Source organism: Microtus pennsylvanicus, chromosome 9 (assembly GCF_037038515.1).
Source record: "Microtus pennsylvanicus isolate mMicPen1 chromosome 9, mMicPen1.hap1, whole genome shotgun sequence".
Lineage (NCBI taxonomy): Eukaryota > Metazoa > Chordata > Mammalia > Rodentia > Cricetidae > Microtus > Microtus pennsylvanicus.
Genome location: NC_134587.1, coordinates 574,249 through 600,169, shown reverse-complemented (window position 1 = coordinate 600,169; position 25,921 = coordinate 574,249). Strand labels below are relative to the sequence as shown.

Genomic DNA, 25,921 nt, shown 5'->3' with positions numbered 1-25,921 from the left:
GAGGGCTACAAAATTCTGTGTTTGGGAACTGTATCTCTTTTAGATAAAGAGATCTTAAACACCTAACACGAGGGGAAAAGCTACCCCACTACACACTGTGTCCCTCAATCTGAATTTATCCACGTGGGGTGGCCACGACGCTTGCGCTCCCAGGAAGGCTCAGGTGTAACAGGAAGCCTCCTCAGTCCGCCAACGGTTCCCTTCGTGCTGCCCGCGCTCTATGGTGCTGTAATCAGCGTAGGCTTAGGGAAAGCAGTCCAGGGCGGTTTCCTCTCTAGGCAGTCATCTCGGTGGCGCTGGGGTAAAATTGCGTCAGTTTCGCCCAAGTCTGAATCGGGACCGGCCCCTCATTTACAAGGTCATGAATAATTATGTGCGAGCTGTGCTTGTTTGCCAGCGGTGCGGCCGGACTCTGCCTCAGCTCCCGCTTCCCACTCCGTATCCCTACATGAATATTCATGAGCGGCATGGAGGCGTGGCGCTGGGCGGGGCTAGGGGAGGGGCCTCGGGGCTTGCACTGGCTCGGTCCCGCGGTGACGGTGGCGGCGGCGGTGGCGGCAGCAGCGGTCACTGGCGTCGGGGTGCCTAGCTGAGCGGAGCCGGTCCCGGGGGAGCGCGTGAGTGCGGTGGCGGCGGCCGGAGGGGGCGGGATCCGGAGATGGGGGCGGGGAGGGGCATGGAAAGAACCGGGCGCCTAGCAGCCCTGATCTCATGTTGGGGCGGCGGCGGCGAGGGGGGGCTGTCACCAGGAAAGTTTGCGAGGGCCTGGGGCGCTGGGGACGCGGGGACGCTGCGGAGCTGGCGCGTGTGTGCGGGGGTGGAGGGCACTCGTGCCGAGAGCCAGAAGAAAGCGGGGAGAGGCGAGGGTGGGGCGGGGCCGGGGGCGGGCCGAGCGGCTCGAGGGATCGCCCCCCCCTCCTGCCCCTGCCCTCACTGGTGGCCTTCCCCGGCTCCCATGGCACGCCCCCAGCCACCCCAGGCAACCCCCACAGTCCGCGTCGCCAGTCCGCGGTCTGTTCCTTCGCGGGCCGCTTGGCATCTCGCGCTGTCCTCGGCTGCTGCCGCCCCCCCTTCTCCGCCCTCGTCTGCTCCTCCTCTTCGGCTGGCCGCTCGGTGTCCGTAAGCTCCCCACGGAGGCCCTCCTAGCAGCCCCTTGCCCTGAGCTGTTCCATCTTCCTGCTGGCCCTCCCTCTTCCCACACTTAACCCTCCTGGTCGCACTAGTCGCACGTCCAGCGGGAGACCTTTAGGGACGACCCTGCCTGCCCTGGTGCTTGCCCAGGGCTGAGGCTACCCAGCTCCTTCCCATCCTTTGGGGGCAGCCTTTACTCCCAGGGCTGTCTGGCTCGCCTAGACCATTAAGGGTGCGGAGTTCTTGAGGCACTGCGATTCTGCAGCTTGTGGCCATGGCCTTGGTTTCTTGGGGCTCCTGGCTGGGGCCTCTCTGCTGTAGCCACGTCCCCTGTTGGGGACTCGAGTCTGTTTTCCTCTCTGCAGCCTCTTATAACCGCAGAGGTGTCCATCAAGCCTGCAGGTGAGAGGGTTTTTCTGTTCTGGACTAGTTTTTTTCTGTTTCTAACCACCCACACCACATCCCTTGTAATGATGTTCAAGGACAAGGAAACAATCTTGTGTATTTTTAATTTTATTTTTTCCTGTCATTCCCCCCACCCCCCACGCGTTATTCTCCCACGTACCAGGGATACAGACCGTGGTAATTGGCTGATCAGAGATTGCCATTGCCAGAGTTTCTCTCCGTGCCCTCTTTGAAATAAGCTGGGACAGGGTCAAGCATGATAGGGGTGTCTTTTGCAAAGACTGGGCACCACAGGTCGTTTTAGAACTGAGAGCTGTCTTCTCAGACCAGCTGGAGTGGGAGCGGGACTTTAAGGTTACTACACGGGGCCGGTTGGAGAGGGCTGGGTTGCCCTCCAGGGCTGTGTGCATTCCACACAGGGCCGTGTGAGGCAGCTTCCCCCTTGCTTTTGAACCAGAGGGGCAGTGCTCATTCACCAGGCTGCAGAGCCTGAGGGGTTCTTGTGGGTGGGAGGGTGCTTCAGCTGCCAGGGTGGGAACTGAGGAGGTGGAGTGCCTGAGGAACTGGTGACTTTTGGGGATGTGAAGGAATGGTCTAGGAATGCAGCCTAGGGTAGGGGGAGAGGTATATAGGTGGTTACCAAGGGCACTGAATTTAAGTCACGTTAATAGTGGCCAACTGTTACTCATCACTTCCCTGCTTGGGATTTTGCATGCATTGTCTGGCTTGAAACTCAAGTCTTAATACCATCTTTTTTAGATAGGGAAAAGTCACACAGTTCTAAAGTGGTATGCCTGCTTAGCGGTTAAATCTTGTAATATCGGATCCAGAAGTTCCTGTGACAGGTTACTACTGTGTGGTTATCATCTGGTTTAATTTCTTCTGGTCACTCAAAACTCCTTCAGTCTGTCTCCAGGCTAGTGATCCACACACATTTCCATTTCACAGGCTATCGGGGACCCTCCCTGACTGTCCTAGAAGGCAGAACCCTGGGGAGTTTTCCTCTAAGTCAAACCCCCCACCCCCATGTAATCAAGCCCAGTCCATTCTCCCTGCCCATCCTGGGCCGGCTCCTCCTTCCCTTTGGCTAGGCCCTGGAAATCCAGTGGGAGGCCATTGCTATGGTAACAGGACTAGGCCCTGGCTTTACCTCATCAAATTCCAAGCTGAAGCCAAAACGATTGAGAAATTAAAGGGAAAAAATGTATTCCAGATGTTTACTTTTTATTTCTTATTTCCCAGTGTTTGGATGAGACAGCTCTGAGAGAAGGAGGGGGGGTGCAGGGATGTGGAAGGAGAATGGGGGAGAGGGGGGTAGGGAGCCACTCCCAGCCATAGGGGGAGGGAGGAGACTGGGAAGAGGGGGGCCGGCAGTGGGGCGGAGTCCCAGGTTGGGGAGGAGCGGGTTTTTCCCGTCTCCCATGAGGTGATTCCCGAGACTTGAGACTTTCAGGCCCTCTTGCCCCGCCTGGAGTGCAGATGCCTTTAGTGGGGCTGCCTGACCGAGAGGGGTGTCTTGAAAACTGTAAGTAGGGTGTCACAGGAGGGAGCTCGGGGACGGTGTGAGTGGAGGTCGCTCTCTGATGCTCCCCGTCTTTGAGGTTCGGAGCCAAGAGCTGGAGAGCTGTAGTGAGGATGTGGCTGTGGGGACCTTCCGCACCCCTCCTGTGGGGACCTCCTCGACCTCCTCCTGGAGTTAGTTCTCTCTCTTCCTGTCCCACACAGCCTGGGTCAGAAATAGACTTCCTCGGCTAAGCCTGTTGCCTCGCCCAGCCCCTTTCCTTCTCCGCCTCCCCCTTTCCTGGGTCTTCAGCCACCCAACTTAACACCGCTTCCACTTTCTCGAACAGGGTCCGCCGCCTGTGATGAAAGTCGGGGAAACCACTGCCATGGCTTCCCCACTGCCCCAGGAGATGGGGGAGGAGCTGGCGCCTCTTGGCTCTGAGCCAGGTACCAATGGGTGATGGGTGCAGGGTGGGGCCGGTGACTGGGAGGGTGGAGAGGGCAGAGGCTGCACCCCTGTGCTGTCCTACCAGGTAACTGAGTGACAGCTGTGTTCCGTGAGAGGCAGCAAGGGTGGAGTGAGGGCCTTGGGAGCTGGGAGAGTGAAGGAGAGCCCCAGCGGGTGTGGACGCAGAATCTGTAAGATGGGTCCAGTAACTTTGAGAAGGCGACATGGAGTGCATTTCTTTCTCCTTGTCTAGACTTCTTGCTTTCTATTAATGCTTAGCTGAATGAGTGGGTGATACGGGATTCTGTTATAGAAGGGCTGTGGACGTGAGAGGTCTTTTATTTGGCATTAGAGTGCCTTATATACAAGGCAGATTTCTGGTCTTTTTATCTTCTTCCTGTGGCAGATTTACTTCTGTTTGACATAAGTCAATAGTAAGTTTGCATTCCTGATCACGAATCACATGACATTGAGGAGGTCGCCTGGGAATGTGCAGGGATACGGGGGCGGCGGGGGGAGCTCACTTAGGGTAAGATCTTCACTGTGGAAATAGGTCCACAGGGCCCTATAAAGAAATAGAGCTACACTGGGTACCCGGGCTGACTGCTTGGTGGGCTCAGACAGATGAATATCCTCATTTGTTCATTCATGTATTTGATAGGCGTCTGTGCTAGGTGTAAAACAGGGTGCTTAGAGAAGTCAGGTGCCATAGCACCCACAAATAGCTTGAGCTTTTAAGAAGGGGAACGGGTGAACACGGAATGAGTTTGGAGAAGGTAGGCTGCTTCTGGGATGTGAAGAATGGAGGCAGGTTTTCATGGAACAGGAAGTGCATACTTGAACCGACACGGATGGGAGCTTCCTGGAGTTGGAGGCTGGGAGATTTGGTACAGCAGGAGTCACAAACATTTCTGCTCCACCATCCTCCTGACAATTCCAATGAATCCTTCCTTTCGATAGGTGACCCTCGGGCTAAACCACCTGTCAAGCCCAAGCCCCGAACCTTACCCAGTAAGCCAGCTCTGCCCGCCAAGCCCAGCCTCCTGGTTCCTGTTGGGCCTCGGCCTCCTCGGGGTCCCCTGGCCGAGCTGCCTTCTGCCCGGAAGATGAACATGCTGGCAGGACCCCAGCCCTATGGTGTTAGCAAGCGTCCCCTCCCGTTCGCACCAAGGCCTGCAGCTGAGGCACCTGCCGTAGAAGTTACCCAGGAATTTGGGAAAGAGGATGCTGGGAAAGAAGACTTACCCCCCTTAACACCCCCGGCTCGGTGTGCTGCACTGGCCGGTGTGCGGAAGGCCCCTGCCCCCTTCCGTCCCTCCTCCGAGCGGTTCGCCGCCAGTACAGTAGAAGAGATCTTAGCCAAGATGGAGCAGCCTCGGAAGGAGATCCCTGCTAGCCCTGACCGCCTCTGGGGCTCCCGCCTCACTTTTAACCACGATGGAAGCTCTCGATATGGCCCCAGGACCTATGGTACCCCTGGACCCAGAGAGGATGATAAGACCACTGGCAAAGGACAGTCCCAAGAGGGGACAACAAAGTCTCCAGCGGAGTCCCAGGAAGAACGGAGCAAGACTCCTGAGGAGAGGTGAGAAGTCTTGAAGGGGCCAGGGAGCAAGCCAGTTAATTAGGTGAACTTGGGTCACCCGGTCTCAACCTGAGAGTATCAAATGGTGATGTCATTGTGCTCGCTCTCTTGCTCTCTCTCTCTCTGCGTGTGTGCGAGTGTGCGCACACAGTGCCAGGGACTGAACCCAGGGCCTTGGGCAGGTGCTTTATCACTGAGCTACAACCCCAGCCAACCATAATTCTCTTTATAGAGTGGGTGCATGGTGGGCCAGAGAGGCATAGGGTTCAGTAGATCAGTGTGTAGTCCACGGAATGCATCCATACCCATGCTCCTTGGAAGAAGGGACTGTTGGGTCTGTTTTAGAGACTGGACCACCCAGGCTCCAAAGTGACTTCCTCCAGCCTCTCAGTTTGAATGCCAGTGCGCATGATTCTAAAACCCGTGATTGATCTTACCTGCTCACTCTCACGATCTGTAGGGCACAGCCCTAGCCTGTGAGGACTGTGATGGGAGAGAGTGGACAGCAACAGATCTTAATGTACTTTCAGCTAATTTCTGCCTAGAGATGTCTTCCATTTAGAGACTTTTTCCCCATGGTGTACTGCTTACCCATAGCTGCCCTGCATGTAAGGGAAACCTGACTGGGAGGTGCTTCTTGGGTTAGTAGCCACGGCATGGGGTGGGAGGCGAGGGATTTGACTACCCGAGGCCGGAGAGAGCACCAGCGTGAAGCCTGCATAGTTAGTCCCAAAGGTTGCCTTTTCTCTCTCACTTTGGAGGCCAGACTTGTTGTGGTCTGGGCTGAGCCAGTAGCTGAAGGAAGGCCCGGCCAGGCCCTGCCCTGCCCTGCCCTGCCCTGCCCTGCCCTGCCCTACCCTACCCTCCAGCTTTTCCTTCTCTCACCTGAAAACACCTGGTGGTTGGGCTGGGACATTAACCTTTGCACGTCCAGGACCAGGGCTGCTGGGACTCCCAGCCTGGATTCCTCCTTCCATCCATGACGGATTCAGTCTTGGAAACCCCCACCCCACCCCCACCCCCCTTACAGTCATTCAAGAAATATCAGTAGGGCTGCCAGGACTCGCTACATTCTAGCCACAGAAGAAACTTAACCCCTTAGGGACTAGGAGAGGGAGACATTGTCTCCTTAGGAACCCCTGAGTGGTCTGGAGCCACGTGATGTTCCTAAAAGGGAGGGGGATTTTAACCTTTGTATGCAGGAAGGGAAGGAAGTTATGTCTTGGCATTTTCTCTCTGGACACCACCTAGCTTCCTTATCCCAGGTTCCAGGCCAACCTCAGGAATAATAAACCCTGGGGTGTTTAACCTTTGGGTACTGTTAAAATTGCTTCTCCCCTTTTCTGTTTTGTGACAGACTTCAACATTCCTTATCTCCCCTCTGTCTCCCTTCCTCTCAGGAGCATCACTTCTAGCCCGGCAGTGAACGGGGACCTGGCTAAGCTGACCAGCTCTGAGCCACCTACTGATGTGAGTTGTCTTCGTGTCGTGACCACAGTTGTGGTAAAGTAGAGCGGACAAGTTGTCTGACATCACCTCTTATGCTTTCAGAGTTTAGATGGGGAAACTGAGGCCCATGGGCTTGCCCAGGGACTGGCCTCCAAGACTCAGATCTTTTTTTAAACTCCCAGCCAGTGTTCCTGGTCATCAAGGTGTTTATGCATGGTTGATCAGGATGGTTAGGGCAGTACTCATGATACCTGTGATACCCATAGCATTGACCAAGCCCCTACCATGTGCCGAGCATGTCCTAGGAACATTAATTAATTTAGTCCTTTTGGCACCTCTAGCTAGCAGGCCTTGTAAGCCCCTTCTGAGAACGCCAGGACTTGGGCTAAGTAACTCACGTGACCTGAGGCAGGACCTGAAGTGTCTGACTCTAGAATCCCACCTGGTCGTACTGCTACTCCTGGATTCAGAAAGAGGAAAGACTGGGCTTTCTGTTAATTCCTTCTCTCCGATGAAGCCTAATTTCCTGAGCAAACTGTGTTAAAACAACCCTTGCATTGAGAGCCGTTGTCAGCCAGAGGCTGTCTCATGTGCCCGGGGAATGGAGCTCTGGGTCTGTGTAATTGTATGCTATATGTTAGGACATCAGGGAACAAACTGTGCATTGTGCTGCTGTAAGGCCCTCACCTTCCAAAGGGAGCCAGTCAGAGACTAGGCTAGACGTCCTGGAAACTGGCAGGCACACAAGGTGTTGCATACATGCTCGGAGAACTGGGAAGGTCACATGCCGGTGAGGATAGCAGGAAGTCCTCACTGCATAGGTCAGGGAGTGAGCCTGTGAAGTCTGAGGAACAGCATTCTTGGCAGAAGACTCGGCAAACACAGCAGCAAAGAAGCCAGAGGTCTGGGGGTGCAGGAGAGGAGGACTGAGTAGTAGTGAGACCAAGAAGCAATAGTACTAGATGTCAGAGGCTTGCAGGCCTTTGAGGACTTTGACTTGAGCAAGGAGAAGCTACCGCCAAGCAGTCTGAAGTCAGAGAAAACTGCCTTAGTTGGGAAGACGTCTTGCTTTCTCCAAACAGCAGCAGAGATCAGTGAGATGATGTTAATGGCTTGGATCCTAGAGGCAGCTGTTGGAGCTGGCGAGAAGTAGTCAAATCTGGATTGAAATCTGCAGGTGATAAAGAGGGGATATCCAGAGTCTCTTGCGGAGGGAGCTCGCAGCATCCAAGAATACCCCATGGCTGTGGCCTTAGCATGGGAAGGATGAGGGTCTCACGTACTAAGATGGGGACTTTTAAAGGCAAAGCGTAACTGGGAGATATATGAGGAGTTGGCTTTTGCGTTTGTTGAGATCACGATGCTCTTTAGACGTCCAGACGGAAATGTCAGCTGGGTGACTGGATAGAGTGTGATGACGTTTAGGGGAAGGGAATGTGTTTGAAGGAAGTCTCGGAAGTGACCAGTGTAGAGATGGTGGCTAAGACTGGCTCGGGTCACCAAGGGCACAGGTGGAGACAGGGAGGACAGCTCCAGGGCCTGGACTGCAGGGGGCGCCAGCAGCTGCCAGTCCCTCTGTGGGGTTGCCTCTGGTTAGCATCAGTTGGGTTTAGCTACAGGGAGGTCCTCAGTGACCTTGGCAAATAGTTAGGAGTAAGACATGGAGGAGAAAGCCACTTTGGAGTGAGTCAGGAGAGGTGGGCTAGAGGAGCTGTGCATACCTTCAGGTAGCAATACTTTCCGGAAAACAGATGGTAGCTAGAGAGAGATGTGGGGCCAAGAGCCATCTCTCTCTTTTTCCATCTCTGTCTCTCTCCTGTTTCTGCTCAGACAGAAGAAAATAGAGCAGTTGGTGTGCTGTGGGTAGGATTGAGGGGGAGGGAAAAATCGATGTTGGAGAGAGAAGAGGGGTTGGCCTTAGCCTGGAGCAAGGACACTGCCTGGTCACCGAAGGGGAACCAAGCCCTCCTGGTGGTGGACAGGAAAGGGTACAGAATGTGGGAGTTCTCTTCTGTTCTGAGGGAACCGGAAGCAAGGCCATCAGCTGAGAGGCCATAGGAAAGAGGTGTTGGAGGTTTGAGGATAGACTTGTAAATATGTTGTTTGTTGGGGTAAATGGAAAGTAAGTTCGGTAGGGTTGGTGGGCACCCGGGAAGCAGTTGGAGGTCAGTGACCTCCTCGGTCATTGCTGTGTGTTTTTCTCCAACCACAGCTAACTCCCCAAGTGCCAGGGTTGGCAGAGAACATTTACACATTTTCAGACAGTAAGGTGAAGGGAGCAGTGAGGGTACTGAGGATTGTGTTGTACAAACGGCAACTGTTGGTGGGAGTGCCAGAGAGTTGAGGCCTGGGAGGAGGGACGGGCTGTGAGGAGGAAGTAGGGTGACTGACCCTTGCTTCCCCAGGGGGTTGAGGAATGCCAGAGAGCTGGGAACGTAAAAAGAACCGGCAGGACAGATAGGAAATGGGACGGACTGGTAGCAGACTTAGAGTTGAGACTAGAGGCAGTGGTGATGTGGTTATTGGGAAGGATTGGCGCTAAAGGTTTGACCCCAGAAGAATGCAGGGACCGAATCAGAGTGTAGGGAATCAGGATGCTGGAAGACTTGACGCTACCCTTGAACACAGGGATGGTAAAAGTGATGCCCAGAGGCTTTCGCTAGTCCAGGGGCTGCCATTTTCAAGAAGTAAAGTGGCTGTCAGAAGAGTGGCAAAGGGGTGGGGCCTCAGGGTACAGTCCAAAGGCACCAGTGTGGGAACTAGATTATTGCAGAGAAGGAGAGTGGGGGCGGGGCTTGAGAAGAAATAGAATTCGTCCTGTCACCCAGATGCAGCGGACAGTGACATTGGAGGCTCGAGGTCACGGCCTCCAGTGGTGGGCACAGAAGTTGGGGCCAATGTCAGCATATCTGGGTTCACTTAAACTGCCTGGGCACAAGCAGAGTGTCACAGTGCGGGAGAACGGGGGGCTTAGCGTCGCCTCTGCCTCCTTTCTCTGCTCATAGTAACCACAGCTGACTTTTTATGTTTAAAATACCCCGGGCCCAGATGCACAGGTCTTGTTTACTCCTTCTCTAACTCTGAAGTGGACAAGACTCTGTAGGAAGGAGGCTTCCGTCATTCTTTGCTTGAATCCCTGGCGTTGGGGCTTCCTCGGGTAGTGCTGAGACCCGTGGGCGCACAGAGCAGAGGCTGAGACTTCATTGCTCTCTGTGGTGGTGCTCCGGGAGATGGATGCTCTGGGCCTGAAGTGGACTGGCAGTCCCTTTTGTTCTGAGGCAAGCTGATTCCCTTCCATTCATGCGTATCTAGGTGGTCAGAGTCCCCCTTTTCTTCTCCCATTTATAAAACATGCAGCCTCTTGGAGAAGGTGCTCAGGTGCACCTTGGGGTGGGGTTTGGACCCCTGAAATATAAGAACGATGCCAGGTGAACAGAGCTGGGTACCTTTTCCGGGCGGATGACCCGGTGGAGGAGCCCTGCGTGAGTTCACCTCCTGGGCCTTTCCCAGCTGACCCGAGGTGTGTGTGTGAGCTTGGACCCAACTGAGGAGTGACTGACAACTCTTGATCTTTCTCTTGTAGGTTCCCAAGACCTGGACCACCCCCAATTCAGACCCCATTTCAGAGCACAGAGGCTGTACCAGCACCGTCCTCCCTGCTGACGCCTCTGTCCCGGCCTCCGAGTCTCCCCGGCTTTCAAGCCACCAGAGCTCTCCCCACCATTCTCAATTTTCAGAACCCCCGAGTCTTGCAGCTTCTGAGGCTGCCGTTTGCCCCCATGTGACTCCAGCATCCTCCAGTGCAACCTTGCCCGATGAGCATCCCCGCCATTCCCCCAGCTCAGAGCTGCCTACTGAGGCAGCCCCAGCAACCCTCAGACCCAGTAGCTCTCCTGTGGAGACAGTCTCAGGACACCCCAGCCCAGAGCAGCCCCCAGCTGTCCTGCCTCAACCCCTGATGGAGGGGGCTGAACTGCCAGACCTTACACGAACGTTCCCATGTGGGGAGGAGGCAGTAGCCAGGAGTCGCACAGAGCCCTGTCCCAGCAGCCTGGCTCAGCGCCGATTCTCAGAAGGGGTGCTTCGGCCACCTAACCGGGACCAAGAGAAGCTGGGGGGCTCGCTGGTTGCTCTGCCGCAAGACCAGGGGAGCCAGTCAGCCTTAGATCGTCCCTTTGGAAGTGGCACGGAGTCTAACTGGAGCTTGTCACGGTCATTTGAGTGGACCTTCCCCACGAAGCCCTCAGGTCTGGGTGTGTGGCGGCTGGATTCCCCACCCCCATCTCCCATTACCGAAGCCAGCGAAGCCGCAGAGGCTGCTGAAGCCGGCAGTTGGCCTGTCTCTGCCAGGGAAGAAGGAGTGTCCCAGCTGGGACCAGGAGCCCTGTCGTCTCCAGAGAGTCCAGGGAGACCTATTTCTGGGGTTCAGGGAAGTGATCCAGGAGTCTCCCTACCCCAGAGAGATGATGTAGAGAGTCAGCCTCCGTCCCCGGCTGTTCTTTCCTCTACAGTTGAGGGCCCAGCTGGAACACCCTTACTGCAGGCCGAGGAGAGCTATGAGGACCAGGAGTCACTGGCAGGGCGGGAGTCTCCCATCACTTTGGCCACCAGGGAAGCAGCCCTGCCTGTTCTTGAGCCAGTCCTGGGACAGCAGCAGCCGACACCCCCTGACCAACCCTGCATCCTCTTTGTACCTGATGTACCTGATCATGAGCAGGCACTGCCTTCGGAGGAGGAGGTGTTGACCCTAGGCTGGGCAGAGACCACCCAACCCAGGACGGAGGCTCAGGACCCATGTAGGGTGTCCCCAGAACCGACAGGCCCCGAAAGCAGTTCTCGCTGGCTGGATGATCTCCTGGCGTCACCACCGCCCAACTCCGGCAGTGCCAGGCGGGCAGCTGGATCTGAGCCAAAGGATATTCAGTCACCAAGCACCTGCTCGGAGGTACGGAGGACGTAGGGAGGGTTCTCTTAACATTGGTACTCCAGAGTAGAAGGTAGCTGTGGACCCAAGTCCCATATTTCTGCAGTTGATATCAGAGCCGTATAGGGTAGTGCTTATAGCTGTTTGCGTTCTGGTCCTGACACCAGCATGCACTAACCTAGCCGTCCTAGGAGTGAGCCTTAATTGTAAGCTTTGTCCTTTTATAGAGATGCGTGTGCGTGCATGCATGTTCACACCTGCGTGTGTGTGTGTGTGTGTGTGTGTGTGTGTGTGTGTGTGTGTGTGTGTGGTGGGCATCTCTGTCCACTTTTTTTTTTTTTTAACATTCTACCTTCATATATGCCTGCACGCCAGAAGAGGGCGCCAGATCTCATTACAGATGGTTGTGAGCCACCATGTGGTTGCTGGGAATTGAACTCAGGACTTCTGGAAGAGCAGTCAGTGCTCTTGACCACTGAGCCGTCTCTTCAGCCCTGTTTACCATATTTTTTTTAAGACAGGGTCTCACTGTTCACCCATTTACCTAGGCCAGCCAGCCGGCCAGTGAACTCCCTGCATCCTCGTGTCCCTGCCTCCGCGCTGCAGGGATCGTAGACACACGCCCTGTGCCCAACTCTTTTGGGTACTGGGGGATCTAAATTTGGGTGCCAATGCTTGTGCTGCCAACACTTTTCCAATGTCGCCATCACCCCTGCTGTGTTTGCCTATAATGAAGTGGAGAAAGAGCTCAGGCCCTGCATAGCCTTTGCGAATCCTGGGAGTATTATACAAGGGAACACCGTATAGACTGGGGGTGCCTGGGTTCTTCTGACAGCAGAGCTGTGTTTCCTGGGCTCAGCGGCTTTACCAATTCCTTGCCCAGGTGTAACCGTGAGTCAGAGACCTCTCTCTCCTCTGCCTCAGAGTCTGTGTATGTAAAGTGGTAATGCCTGTGATTGGCTGGACCGCAGAGAGCCAGAAGACTCAATGAGTTGGGACATGTAAAAGTACTGGGGCTAGTGTTAGTGTTGGGCTCATTATAAATAGTTTATGAGCGTTGGCTTTACAACTGGAATTACCGTTGAGTTCAAGATCTGTTTTGTAGACCAGCCACTGAAGCCCGGAGGAAGTGGTGTCCCATACAAAGTTACCCAGCAAGTTGGTAGCTGGGCCTGAGCCAGGACCAGCCCAGTTGTCGGCTCTGTGCCTTTTCTCATGCCAGGCTGCCTCTGCATTGAAGGGCTAGGGATCCAGGTGGCTTTTGAGACAGATTTTTCAATCCTGGACTGGACTGGTTCGGGTGGAGCTGGAGGCAGGGAGGAGCCCCCGGAGGCCCTCTGGAGTTTTGGAGGAGGAGGGAGGAGGAAGGGGTTAACAGCACTCTGACTCCTGCAGTAGGTGTGTCTGTCCCAGGATGTGAGTGACTCAATTGGCTTCTGGGCGGGGCTGCCAGAACTGCAGCTGCTCCCGGGGCAGGAGCAGGGCCAGGGCTGGCGGGAGCCAGAGCCGTCGGACAGGTCCTGGCTAGGGGTGCAGCCTAGCCCTGTCCTGGTACCTGGCTCACCCAGCAGCCCCTGGGTGGTCAGTAGGGAGGTGTGGGGCATGGCCTGGCCCGAGGAGAGGGAAGCCAGTATGTCTGTCCTGGAACGGCTACTGGCCAACGCGGCACTGCGGGACGAGGCTGGCAGGCTCCGGAGCCCGGAGCCCCGAGCCCGCCCGCCCTCTGGGGTGAGTCAGGGAAAGTTGGGTGGGGGTGCTGGGAGCCTTGTGCCCTGAGTTTTCTGGGCTGGCTGAGGGCGGAGTCTTCCTGGGGAAGGCTGTGCAGAGGGAAAAAAGGGCCTGGGTGCTCCTGGGGGCTGGAAGAGCTCTGTGTGGTGCTTTGCAAGGTAAGTTGCAGATTCGTTGTCCTTCACCGACAGTGTGCCCCCTCCTCCCAGTCACGCATTTAGGCCTCTCCTTCAGGCTGGGTTTCTCCTGGCAGCTAGCCAGGTCTTGCCCAAGGGCTGTAAACATGATCACAGGACTGTCTAACTGAGTGTCCATGTGTGCCAGGCTGTTCAAATGCTCCCGACTGGTCCCTTCACGCAAGTCACATGGAGTAGGAATTACCTGTTTAAAGTTGAGGATCCTTAGGCCCAGAGGAGTTAAGTGATTTACTCAAGGTCGCACAGCTGAAATCTGGGCAGCTTTCTTCTGCCACAATGGGGCTCGGAGGCACTTGGTAGCCATCTTTCTCAAATTGGGTTGGCTCCTCAATTAACTCTAAGCCTTCTTTCTCTCTCCCCTTCCCCCTCCTGTTTTCCAGGGCCTCCTTGGCTGGGCCCAGAAAGACCTGCAGAGTGAATTCGGGGTTGCAGCCGACTCACACCCCAGCAGTTTCGGCCCTGCTAGCTGGTCTCAGGATGCTTCTCAGAACTACAGCCTAGGAGCCCGGAGCCCTGGTGGAGACCCAGGCCTGGGGAATAGAGACTGGAGCAGCGAGTGTGGGCAAGGGGGCACCAGGGAGTGGGCCAGTAGATGCAGCCTTGGCCAAGAGGTGATAGGAGCCAGTGGTGGCCAGGATGAGAGTGAAGTGTCTGCCCATGAATGGGCAGTGGGAAAGCCAGCCCAGCTTAGCAATCAGGGCCCAGAGTCTGATGCACAGGAATGGGAGTTCAGGAAGAGGGACTCACAGGGCACTTACTCCAGCCATGACAAAGAGCTGCAGGACCAGGAGTTCGGGAAGAGAGATTCCTTGGGATCCTTCAGCGCCCGAGATGTGAGCCTTCAAGACTGGGAGTTTGGGAAGAGAGATGCAGATGAGAAGCGTCAAGAACTGGGGATGAAGGACCTCTCCGGTGGCTACAGCAGCCACGATGCTGAGAAGCAGGACCGGGAGTTTGAGAAGCGAGATTCTGTACTTGACATCCGTGGCAGCGCGGCCACAGCCCAGCAAGACCAGGAGTTCGGGAAGAGTTCTTGGCTGCAGGATTACAGTGGTGGCTCAAGGGCCCTCAGCTTACAGGACAGAGGATTCGGGGCACGCACCCTGAGCTCTGGGTTCAGTCCCGAGGAAGCTCAGCAGCAGGATGAGGAGTTTGAGAAGAAGACCCCAAGTGGCGAAGACAGGTTCCACGCGGCCAGCAGGGACACGAGCCACCTGGAGGGAGGAGAATCTGGGGACCTGCTGAGCCCTAGCACACCGAAGTTGCAAGATGGAGCCATCAGGCAGAAAGATCAGGGCAACTGGCAAGATGGTGGTTCCAGCCAGGAGATCACAGGGCTGCAGGGGAGAATTCAGGCAGGAGGAAGTCAGAGCCCTGGCAATGTGGACTCAGAAGACAAAGAGAGAGGGCAGCGAGGCTGGGCTGGAGAGTTTGGCCTTGGTGTTGCAGACCAATCGGAGGCAGCATTTAGTCCCGGGCATCAGGATTGGAGCAGGGACTTGTGCATGGAGGCTCCCGGGAGCAGCTATAAGTTTGGCATCATTGGCGATGACAGAGTGAGTGGAGCTGGCCTCAGCCCTTCCGAGAAGATGGGAGGTGGCCACTTTGTGCCTCCTGGAGAGACAAAGGCCGCGGGGGCCCTGGACTGGACTGACCAGCTAGGTCTCAGGAACTTGGAGGTGTCTAGCTGTGTGAGCTCCGGGCGCCCAAGCGAGGCTGGAGAGAATGTTGTGGGACAGATGGGCTGGTCAGCCAGCCTGGGCTTGAACAATGGGAATCTGACCCGTCATTTGGACACTGGAGGTTCTGAAGAGCCCAGGGGAATGGGGGTTGGGGAGAAGGACTGGACTTCTGACAGTGAGGTGAGGAGCAGGGATTTGTCAGGACAGGGAGAGAGAGGAGGGCACAGCCAGGCCAGAGAGAGTGGTGTGGGGCAGCCCGACTGGTCAGGTGTGGAGGCTGGAGAGTTCCTTAAGTCAAGAGAGCGAGGAGTTGGACAGGCAGATTGGACACCTGATCTCGGATTGAGAAACATGGCCCCGGGGGCAGGCTGCAGCCCTGGAGAGCCCAGGGAACTTGGAGTGGGTCAGGTAGACTGGAGTGACAACCTAGGTCTCAGGAATTTGGAGGTGTCCTGTGACCTAGAGTCGGGAGGTTCTCGGGGCTGTGGAGTTGGCCAAATGGACTGGACCCAGGACTTGGGACTCCGGAGCCTCAATCTCTGTGGGGCCCCAAGTGAAGTTAGGGAGTGTGGGGTGGGGAGAGTGGGCCCTGGCCTAGAGCTAGATCCTAAGAATAGTGGCAGTTTGTCCCCTGGTTTGGAGAATGAAGACCCCTTGGAGACCAGGGAGCTGGGGGTCGGAGAAACAAGTGGTCCAGACACGCAGGGTGAAGGCAGCTCATCACCTTCCTTGGAGACCCATCCTGAAGACACTGGAATGGATACAGGAGAAACCCCAGGCTTAGCCAGGTAAGGTACTCCATCTGGGGACCGGAAGGGAATGCGCAATTGCTCCTTAAATGAGGGACCCCTTTTAGGAGGGAAAGGCAGTTTTCCCTGTGGACGATGGTGGGAAGGGGAGTCCTCTAGGTCTGTGAATGTCAGCTTCACATTTTACGTTTTACGTTAAACTTGGATACGTTCTTTCTTGGGGGATGAATGTAAAACTTGAGGTACTATTTTGCAACTCATGTTTTGGGCTGAGTTATGACTGTCTAGGGGAAGTGGAATCTACCACATCTTTGGTGGTTTCTGGTAAGTTGTGTGTGTGTGACTGTGCGTGTGCGTGCGTGTGCAAGTGCACGTGTGTGTGGGAGCACACACATGCACGCTTCTGTGCTTATGGCATGACTACCTCTGCTAGTATTTCTTTCACTGTATTTTTGGGACAGGTTCACTTGCTGCTCTGAAACTTGCCAAGTAGGCTACGCTGGCAGGGCTAGTCACCAGTCAGCCCCAGGGGATCACCCTGTCTTGTCTCTGCTTCCCCAGTGCTGGGATGGCAAGCGTTACTAAGTAATCTATCTTCCTGGTCTAGTTTCTGGTGAGCTCTGTAGCCCTCAAGCTCTGATGCCAAATGAGCTTGCGTAGGTAGCGGAAGGCGATCCGTGGGTGGTGACTCTGGTTGTCTGGCCAAGGGGCTGGGACTAAGTGACCTAACCTGCTTGTCATGGAGCCCAGAAGAGCAGTGGTCAAGGAATCTGAAGGTGTTGACCCCAACCCCTCCTTCCCTTCCTCCCTCTTTATTTTTTGAGACAGGGTCTCTCTGTGTAGGCTTGGGTGACCTCAGACTCTCTGTGTGAGGGCCAGGCTGACCTCTAATTCAGAGAGATCAGCTTGCTTCTGTTTCTCAAAGGGGTGCTGCCTGGGGAAGAGGACTTTTCTTGGGGGGCAGGCTGGTAAGATAGATGTTCTAAAGCCAGCAGAGGTGGTTTCACACCTGGAGGGGAGGGCATGAGAAAGGCATGGCGTGTCTCTCGTTGATGCTTTCACCCACCGAGATGTGGCTTTCTTGTCTCCAGCGTGTGGAACTCTTTACCTTTTCCAGTTCCCGAGTGGGAGCTGAGGGAGGTGTTGGGTGGGGGTTGTTCTCGTTGGAAGGGCAGATGGAGGTGGGAGGAGAGCTGGAGGGACCAGGAAGGGGCTAGGGAGGCTCCGGGTGGGGGTGAGAGAGACATGTGGCTTGGAGGTGGAAGCGGGAGAAAGCATAAGGTTAGGAAGGGAAGCCGAGGAAGGGTGTTCTCAGGTGACTGGGCTGAGGATTGGGGGGCAGGGTACAAGGAACGGCGTAGGTTGCAGTGGAGTCTATGGGGTGGAAATGTGCGAATTCGATGTTGGTGGGAGGGCCCTGTGAGCCTGGTCTGGTGTTGGGCTCTGAGCTCCTGTTTCTGCCGTTGAGCCCGGGAGGTCCTGGTGTCTAGGAGCGGTCCAGTCCTGACACAGGGATTATGGGTTCTGTGCGCCTGTTCTCATTTTTCTTCTTGGGACTCAGCCCTCTGTTTGAGTGTTCAGCGATGCATTGATCTTCACAACTGCCCTATGCATCAGGAGAGGGATTTGGGTCCTCTTCTCTTGTTAGAGTGAGATGGTGTGACCTGCCTAAGGTCACAGAGGCATCCTGACTTCCTTCGTCAGCTGCTTTCAGGCATGGCCACTGTATTCAAAACAGATTCCTCAGGAGTGGGGGTCTGCCCTGCCCCACTGGGGTTGGCTCCTGAGGAGGGCGAGTGGCCTTTTCTTCTGCTGTTTAGCATGGAGGGGCGATGCTCCCTGAAGACTGACCGGACGGTGCGTGAGGATGACTTTGATGGAGGCTGCCTGAATCTCCACACCCCAAAGCACCTGTGCCTTTCTGGACACCATGATCCATCTGGTGTTGTCACCCAAGCTTAGAGTTTAGCTGGAACACAGGCAGCTGAGCCTCATTGTATGTAAAAAAAAAAAAAAACAAAAACAAAACAAACAAAAAAAAGCAAAAACAACCAAACCAAAAAGCCCATGTTTCTTGCACAGCTGGAAGGGAAGGGAAGGGAAGGGAAGGGAAGGGAAGGGAAGGGAAGGGAAGGGAAGGGAAGGGAAGGGAAGGGAAGCTTTGTTTGCTGGCCCTTGTGGATGCCGTGTTTTCTGATGCGTGGCCTGAGGAAAGCCAGTCCTGTTTTTGGAAGGAGCTGTGCACTCTGTGACCATGCATGGGGTAGCGTATCTAGAACTTGAACCAAGTTTTCCAGACTTCCCTGACTAATGCCCAGCAAGTTGGTGCTGTGTGCATCTGACATGGGGCAGCTGATGCACTGTGAGATGCTTATCTTCCAAGAAAGATTTGGAGATTGTCTCTGTATCAGGAAGTCCTTAAGAATGGGTGAGGGTAATCTGGGTTGGGGTCTGTGTGCTGATCCCGATGTTATACCCATCTCTGTGACCTCAGGCAAGTGACCTGAAGCAATGGCCTTTTCTCCTCAGATGTCTTTGGCCTTTCCTTAGAATCCACATACTCAGACGTAAATTGAGAATTTACTCCAGGCTCTCTTGGGGTTTTTTATGAAGAAGCTTAACACATGTAAAGTGATCAATACAAATCCCCCTCTCCTGTGGTAATTACTTTTAAAAAAATACTAGTCACCTGCATTTGCATCTGCTTTGCAAATTTGAATGCTGGAGACATTTCTGTTGCGGTCCTCATATTGAACAAACACACCCCTGATGGCAATCATTGGTTGGACAGCTGGTAGGAGTAACTATGACAAGCTAGTGGAAGTGGGTGGCCTGAGTTGTTCTGGATCAGGGCCCTCTCACCCCAGCGAGAGTGCTGCTTTTGTCTGACAGAGCTGGTCCAAGGTCCTCTGTTTTCTGGCCTTTGGGTCATCCCTGGCTCCTGTCCTTTGGACTCAACAATACAAAACCTTCCCAGCCAGTTTGAACTCTTTGTAGGATTCATGAAGACTCAAAGATCAAATCCAGCTACCTCATTTCAGGGATGGAGAAACTGAGGCCCAGAGGGCGAGTATTGTGAGTTTCTTTCTGTCCCTGTGGGCCCTAACTTCATTGTCCTCTCTGAGTTCCTTCCCAGTTTCTCTCTGGTATCAAAGCCAACTTTGTCCTGTCAACTGTGTCATCCCAACTCTGACCCTGGTGTTCTGTCTTAGAACCTTCGACACGAGGACATGTTGCAGATTGTCCCCTGTATTTGCATGTGAAGCAGCAGTGGAGGGCAGCGTTGGGCAGAATAGGTCATCCTTAAATTGGGCAGCATATGGGAAAGGTGTAGGTGAGGCATTGTCTCGGGCCAGGAGCCTCTGATCAGAATGACAAGGACCATCGGAGCAATGTGTGTTTATCATGTATCAGCCACATTGTGGGCACCTGTTTCTGCCAGGAAGCCCAGTGAAGTTCTGGGATTTCTTTTGATTCCCATTTAACAGAAAAACTGGGGCTTTGGTGGGCCATGCAACTTGAGGCCAAGGCTGGCATGGGTGTGGTGGAACCCAATTCTGTAGGCCTAGCAGGCTCAGCTCCCAGGTTCCTCCCCATCCTGTCCTTCCAAGGCTGCCCCTAGGTTGTGGATACCCTGGGATCTCAGTAAGGACAGCTTCTCAGATGCAGAAGGCAGAGGCTCTTGGGTAGGTGTACTCTCCATTCCTCCCATAGAGCCCACTCCGCAGGGTCCTGACGACCTCTGCCCTCCGTGGACGGAGCATAGATCTTTCTGTCCCTTCTCAGTTGGTCCACATCTCTTCAGCTGCCTTGTTGTCCAGGCTGGGTGGGGTCCCGTTGCTCCTCTCTTGCCTCCTCCCTGTCTCTAAGCTGGCTTCAGGGTCAGCTGGGTTTGGCTGCCATCCAGGCTCTTGAGTCCTCTGTGCGGCTGCACTGTCGCCTCTGCCACCTTTTCCCTGCCTCTCCCTCCCATGCTGCTTTAATTTCCATCTGTCAGCAGCTTATGGAAGGACAGACTGACACATTTCCCCCTGCCCTGTCTCATCTTCTTGCTCAGGCTTGACTCACCGGCCTTCTACAGTATCATAGTTACCCAGCAGTCTGGCTCTCAGGCATTGCCCGTGAGCCTTCACTGCCCCTGCGTGTGTCAGAGTGTGGCTTTGTGTTTGTGTGGGTGTGGTGGGTTCCAGCACACACCCAGCCTGCCCTAGGTGTGTGATGCGTGAACATGTTTTAGGGAGTAGCAGCTGAAGACAATGCTGTGCTGTAGTCTAAGGTGACCGACCCTGCCTGATGTTTGTGTGGTCTCATCTCTGGAACAGAGGTACATTTCCGGGGCCACAAAGATGAAAAGGATCTCCCGGACAGGCAGTGGAGGCAGATACTCAAGATTGAAGGTGATTGGGCTGTAGGTTAGAGCTGGCGTAGGCTGGAGTCTGTAGCTCTCAGAGTTGAAGAGCTGTGTTAGCAAGACGGCTTCTGAGCATGACATGGGCTCTGCAGAGGCTACTGGAGTGCAGCCCTGGAGGAACATCCCGGGGGAGGGGAGGGCGCTACGTGTCCGAGATGGCCGTGTTCTGCCCAGGTTCAGTGAGACTGGGGATACAGGGTGAAGGTGTGCAGGGGCCGAGGATGAGATGAGGGTGAAGGCACATGGGCCGACTCCTGGCTCGTCCCATCCGGGCACAATGCAGTGATACGTGGGATTTCTGGGAATATCCTGAGTACTGGATGCTGTGTGGACAGGCATTGGTTTGTTTTCTCCCTCGCCTGGACTCTGTAGAGGAACGCAGAGTATTTACAGGCAAAGGGCTTAGGTACAGGTGCCTGTCCTAACCCAAAGATCTAAAGCCCAAAATCTGAAACTTGAAAAAAATTTTCTTTAGATTCTAATTATTTATTTTTATTTATTTTTAAATGTTTTGTTGTTTTTTTTTCCTTTCAAGACAGGTTTGCTCTGTGTAGCCCTCACTGTCCTGAACTCACAGAGATCCGCTTGCCTCAGCCTGCTAAGTGCTGGGATTAAAGGCATTTGCTTATTTTTTAATTTTATGTGTATGGGTGGTTCATTTGCATGTATAGCTGGGTACCCATGTGCATGCAGTGTCTGTGGAAGCCAGAAGAGGGCGTTGGACCCCTGGAACTAGAATTGGTTGTTGTGTAGGTTCTGGGAATTGAAAGTTCTTTGAAAGAACTTTCAATGCTCTTAGCCACCAAGTCACCTCTCCAGCGCCCTAAAGTCTGAGCATGTCATCACATAGAAACGCATACCTGGCCCCAGTGACGGGTCACAAGGTACAGATAAACCAAAATTGCCTCAAAATTACCTCACGTCTACACCTGTGAGGTAAATATGAGACACAAAGGAATTTTTGTTTAGGTTTTGTTATCCACATAGCTCCTTACAGGGCTGGGAAGACAGCTCAGCCAGTAAAGTGCTAACAGAGTTTGGTCCCTGGAACCCAGTAGGAGAACTTGATGTGGTACCTGTGACGGCAGTGGTGGGGAGGCAGAGGCAGGAAGGTTTCTGGGACTTCCGGGCCTGCCGCCTTAGCCTACTTGAAGAAAGGTCTAGGTCGGTGAAAGGGAGCAGGGCAGGTAAATGTGTCTTAAGTCAATGCTTGGCGAGCCAAGTTTGATCTCTGGAGCCTACATTGTAGAAGAAGAGAACTGACTCCCAAAAGTTATCCTTGGAGACACATGCATGCATGTGTGCTTGCGTGGGCCAGGAATGATGTCTGAGATGGTTCTTTGGCCTCACCACACATACATTGACCCACAAAGAGATCTCGTTTTATGCATGTGCAAATATTTCAAAACTTGGAAAAGCCTAAATTCTAAAACTGGAGCCAAGCATTTTGATAACGGATGCCCAGCCTGTCGTGTGATGTAAAGCCTTGTCCGGGGCCTTCTGAGCAGGGAAGAGAACTGTGGTCTCACTGGCTGGTGACTGACCCTGGTTTCTGGCCTGTCCCTTTTGCAGCCCCAGCAGGTGCCTCGCTCGCTCTCCACCTTCTGGCTCCCAGAGCCTTTCGGAGGAGATGATGACAGCCAGCTCCTCAAAGGCAGCTGCTCAGAGGGAGTCAGCCTCTTCAGGCCCCAGGGTTCTGCTGGAGGAAGAAGGAGCCATGGCAGGTGCTGGCCAAGGGGAGCCTGAAGAGTCTAGCAGAGACCCTTTGCCTCCCTCGAGGCCTCAGCCTGATGGTGAAGCCAGCCAGGTGCAAGAGGTGGACGGCACCTGGAACCTTACAGGGGGGGCGAGGCAAGATGAGCAGGGGTCAGCCCTGCCCCCCCGGCGGCCTCCCAGAGGACCTCTGCCTAGCTGCCCCAGTGAGGACTTCTCCTTCATAGAGGTCAGTGGAGGGTGAGCTTACAGTGGTAGTTGGGTTGTTGGGGGCTCAGGGTAAGTGGGTGATGGAGTCAAAGCCTCATTCTCAGAATTTTCTGAGTGGTCGATGGGAGACGGACACAGTCTGGGGTGCCTTGTGACAATGAGAACCCCTCCTGGGGTCATGTTGAGGGGCTCCCCTCCTGGGGTGTGGTGACGCAGGACGTGGGTCAGCGATAGCGATGATGTTGGTATTGTTTTGAGCAGGACACTGAGATCCTTGACAGTGCCATGTATCGGAGTCGTGCCAACCTAGGGCGTAAGCGGGGACACCGGGCCCCAGCCATACGGCCTGGGGGTACCCTGGGCCTGTCAGAGACAGCAGACTCGGATGCTCGGTTGTTCCAAGATTCAACAGGTATGATCAGTGTATTGAGTGGGGTCTGTGTCGATGTCAGGTTTTGGGGAAGCATGGTGTCTGCCTTGTTGCTCAGGTTGTGATGCCTTTCCCTTGACATCTGCAGAGCCAAGGGTTTCCCGGGTGCCATCTTCAGATGAGGAGGTAGTGGAGGAGCCTCAGAGCCGCCGGACACGCATGTCCTTGGGTACCAAAGGGCTGAAAGTTAACCTCTTTCCTGGCCTGAGCCCATCAGCCTTGAAGGTACCATCGAATCATTCAGCACACACACCCGGCCATCTGGCCTGCCAGCCTTGAACCCAGCATTTCCTTCCTTCCATCCATCCATCCATCCATCCATCCATCCACACCCACCCGTCCGTCTGTTAGGCTGTCCGTCCATCCATTCACCCACCAATCCCTCCGTCCATCCACCCATTTATCCATCCACCAATCCGTCTGTCCATCCATCAACCCATCTACCCACATCCGTCCCTTCATCCGTCCAGCCCTTCTCCCATCTCTTCTCTTACTGTGCTAAAGAGGATCCCAGAAGGTTCCCTTTGTTACTTGCTCAACTTGGTTCAGTATGCCAAGTTTGATGGAAGAAGGAATGGGATATTCTTTAATCTCAGCGCCTCCAGGGTGTTGTGGGGGTTGGGGGGTGGGCATGGTCCACGCACGTGAGTATCTCCTGTGAAGGGAGATGCGTAACTGCAAATGGGGAGTTCAACCATGGGCAGGACCGTTAGGTAGAAGGAGTTATTTCCTGACTGTAACTGGGCATGGGAGGTGGCTCAGGCATGGTTTCTTCTAAGCAGTTTCTCTTAGCCTTGAGGTTGGTGCAGGAATTGGCTCTGAGGTAGAAAGGACATTGCCTGCAGAAAGGGTAGACACGCAAAGGCATAGGTGCAGGAAGTTACCGCTCTTTGTTCAGCCTAATTTATCGAATTTTGTCCATCTGATATCTTTCTGATGTTCAAGTGTGAGAGGATCAGCTCTGTGGGAGGCAGATCTTTGACTTTCTGTCTATGGAGGAGTTCAGGCCTGGTTCTGGGCGCTGTACCCTCTTTGTAAAGGCCTGGCCTTCTGAGTCTTGTCTGTGTCGCCCAGGCTAAGCTGCGCTCTCGGAACCGCTCAGCCGAGGAGGGGGAGGCGACAGAGAGCAAATCAAGCCAGAAGGAGTCCTCCGTCCAGCGATCGAAGTCCTGCAAGGTCCCAGGGCTAGGGAAGCCCCTCACATTGCCCCCCAAGCCAGAAAAATCCTCAGGGTAAGTAAGTCACTGCGTTCTATCTGGGTATCTCTTGAGCTTCAGGTGTTATCTTGAGAAGAGGAAACCCACTTTGCAGAAATAGAAAACTGAGGTGGGGAGGACATTGAGCTGCCTCACATTAAGTAGGGGTCCCAGGCCTGCAACTGAACCCCAGGCTGCCTCTCCTGGTCAGAGGGTAGATCTTCTCACCTTGTGACCTTTGCACTCTGTCTTCCAGGTCAGAAGGATCATCACCCAACTGGCTACAAGCCCTGAAGCTAAAGAAGAAAAAGATCTGATCGAGGGCCAAGGTAAGGCTGGGCTCCTGGGCCTGAGTGAGAGTAGGGCCCTGTGTGGAGAGCTTGGGAGGCCCTGAACTGTCCTCTCACCTAGCCCTTGAGGCTCTCCTCTTTCTGTGAGAGGTTGGAAGGAAGCCGGAGAAACTAAACGAAGACTTGGTTGGGTCTCTTGGCCCCTCCAGGTTTGTTCCTCGGGCTGGAGTAGATCCTGGGATTGAAGAGTGGGAAGCACTTCCATCCTAGCCTGTGTCCCTGTGAGCTGGGACGGTCCTGCAGCTCCTACACTTAGCCTAGGCTGTGCTCCTGTGAGCTGGGACGGTCCTCCAGCTCCTGCACTTAGCCTAGGCCAGTCATCTTCCTGTGAGCTGGGACAGTCCTCCAGCTCCTGTGCTTAGCCTAGGCCGGTCATCTTCCTGTGAGCTGGGACAGTCCTCCAGCTCCTGTGCTTAGCCTAGGCCGGTCATCTTCCGGTCATCCAGCCTACACAGTTCAGAGCTCCCAAGTACGGGGCTCACATGAGGGAATCAGGATGGCCATGGGGCCTACGAAGCAGAAGCCTTGCCTCTTCTCTGACCTTTGCCCCCTCTCCCAATTGCAGGTCTTTCCATCTGGCAGTCTCAGGCAGTGCCATTCCTGTGGGGTACCCAAGTGAGGAGACAGCTGGAGCCCCACTAAGGCTCAGACTGCAGCCCCTCTCCCCTCCCCTTCTGAGGAGAGTCTGGGAGGCACATTTATGCACTTTGTATCACCGTCCCAACTTCTTCCAGCCCGGATTCTCTGACCTTCCCTCTCTTCCCTTTACCCTCTTCGCTTCCTTCTTCAGCTCCCCTTGGGTTTTCTTTTGATACCAATTTATAGCATTTTTTATAAAAGCCTTTGATTTTTGTAATGGGTGGGCCCCACCTCAAGCCCCGCCCCAAGCCCCATCCTACCTTTCCTGCCAGGTGCCCCAAGGAGACCAATGACATTTTACCACTTGAAACAATGAATAAAGTTTTTTGGGAATTGGTGTTGTGCAGGACCGTGGTATGTGGCGGTGCTCGTACCCCCATTCTGGTGCAGCGTTTGGAAAACGCTGCTTCTCCCCTGTGTTGGTACAGCCTGTCATTCCTATGACAAAATAGTTAAACAAGCACCTCCAGGGAGGAAAACTTACTTTGTCTTACGGTTTTGTTCTGTTGTGGCAGGGTGGGCAGGATAGAACAGCAGGGACATTATGGTGTCTAGGAAGCAGAGAGAAACCCCTTTATTTTTGTGCTAGCGTGTCCCTCTTGTTTCTGTCCTAGCTGGTTCCAACCTGTCGGGTACTCCATGGTCATTCAGGGTAAACCTCCTTCCCTTTCTGGAAATGCCTCCCCAGACACAGGTGTGTGCTGCTGATCTAGGCTCTTCTCTAGTCAGTGGGATCAACCATGTACTCTGTGAGCTCACCCAGACACTGGACACGTCGCCTCCTTCCACTCTCTGGACTTCCGTCTGTACAGGATGGTGTCGTGGTTTGGGTGCTGATTCAAACACCACCACCCTGTCTCAGTAGCTTGACACAGAAATGTTTATTTCTTATGGTCCAGTCAGTCAATGTGGTGACTGTGTTTCAGCCATTGGAGTTCAAAGTCCTTCCTCTGGAAGGCTGACTGTTCGTAGGGCCTTGGAATCCTGCCAAGCTTCCAGAGGCAGCGGCAGGGAGTCAGTCTTAGTCACCGTGGAGGCCGCGCAACCTACTGTATTTTGTTGTAGCAGCTATAACAGCAGCAGGTTGAACGACCTCTAAATGAATTTATTTCTGATGGCTTTGCAGACTGGGAAGTCAAATCAGGGTGCCGTCAGATGCCATGACTAGTGA

The 25,921-nt window shown here is 54.5% G+C and overlaps 1 protein-coding gene across 3 annotated transcripts; it reads left to right on the top strand.

Moving 5' to 3' along the window:
• The first annotated feature begins 517 nt into the window (after positions 1-517).
• Positions 518-25,087, top strand: Tnks1bp1 (tankyrase 1 binding protein 1). 3 transcript variants are annotated; one of them, XM_075984670.1, is made up of 12 exons: positions 518-617; positions 3,387-3,486; positions 4,448-5,072; positions 6,473-6,542; positions 10,105-11,466; positions 13,751-15,840; positions 21,785-22,154; positions 22,397-22,547; positions 22,654-22,790; positions 23,640-23,797; positions 24,018-24,090; positions 24,677-25,087. In XM_075984670.1, the coding sequence occupies exons 2-11, from the start codon at positions 3,402-3,404 to the stop codon at positions 24,076-24,078; spliced, it is 5,109 nt and encodes a 1,702-aa protein (XP_075840785.1). In that variant the 5' UTR covers positions 518-617; positions 3,387-3,401; the 3' UTR covers positions 24,079-24,090; positions 24,677-25,087. The 3 variants fall into 3 exon arrangements, with proteins under 3 accessions (XP_075840785.1, XP_075840786.1, XP_075840787.1); XM_075984671.1 differs by lacking the exon at positions 518-617 and adding an exon at positions 891-1,533; XM_075984672.1 differs by lacking the exon at positions 518-617 and adding an exon at positions 2,925-3,061.
• Positions 25,088-25,921: the final 834 nt, after the last annotated feature.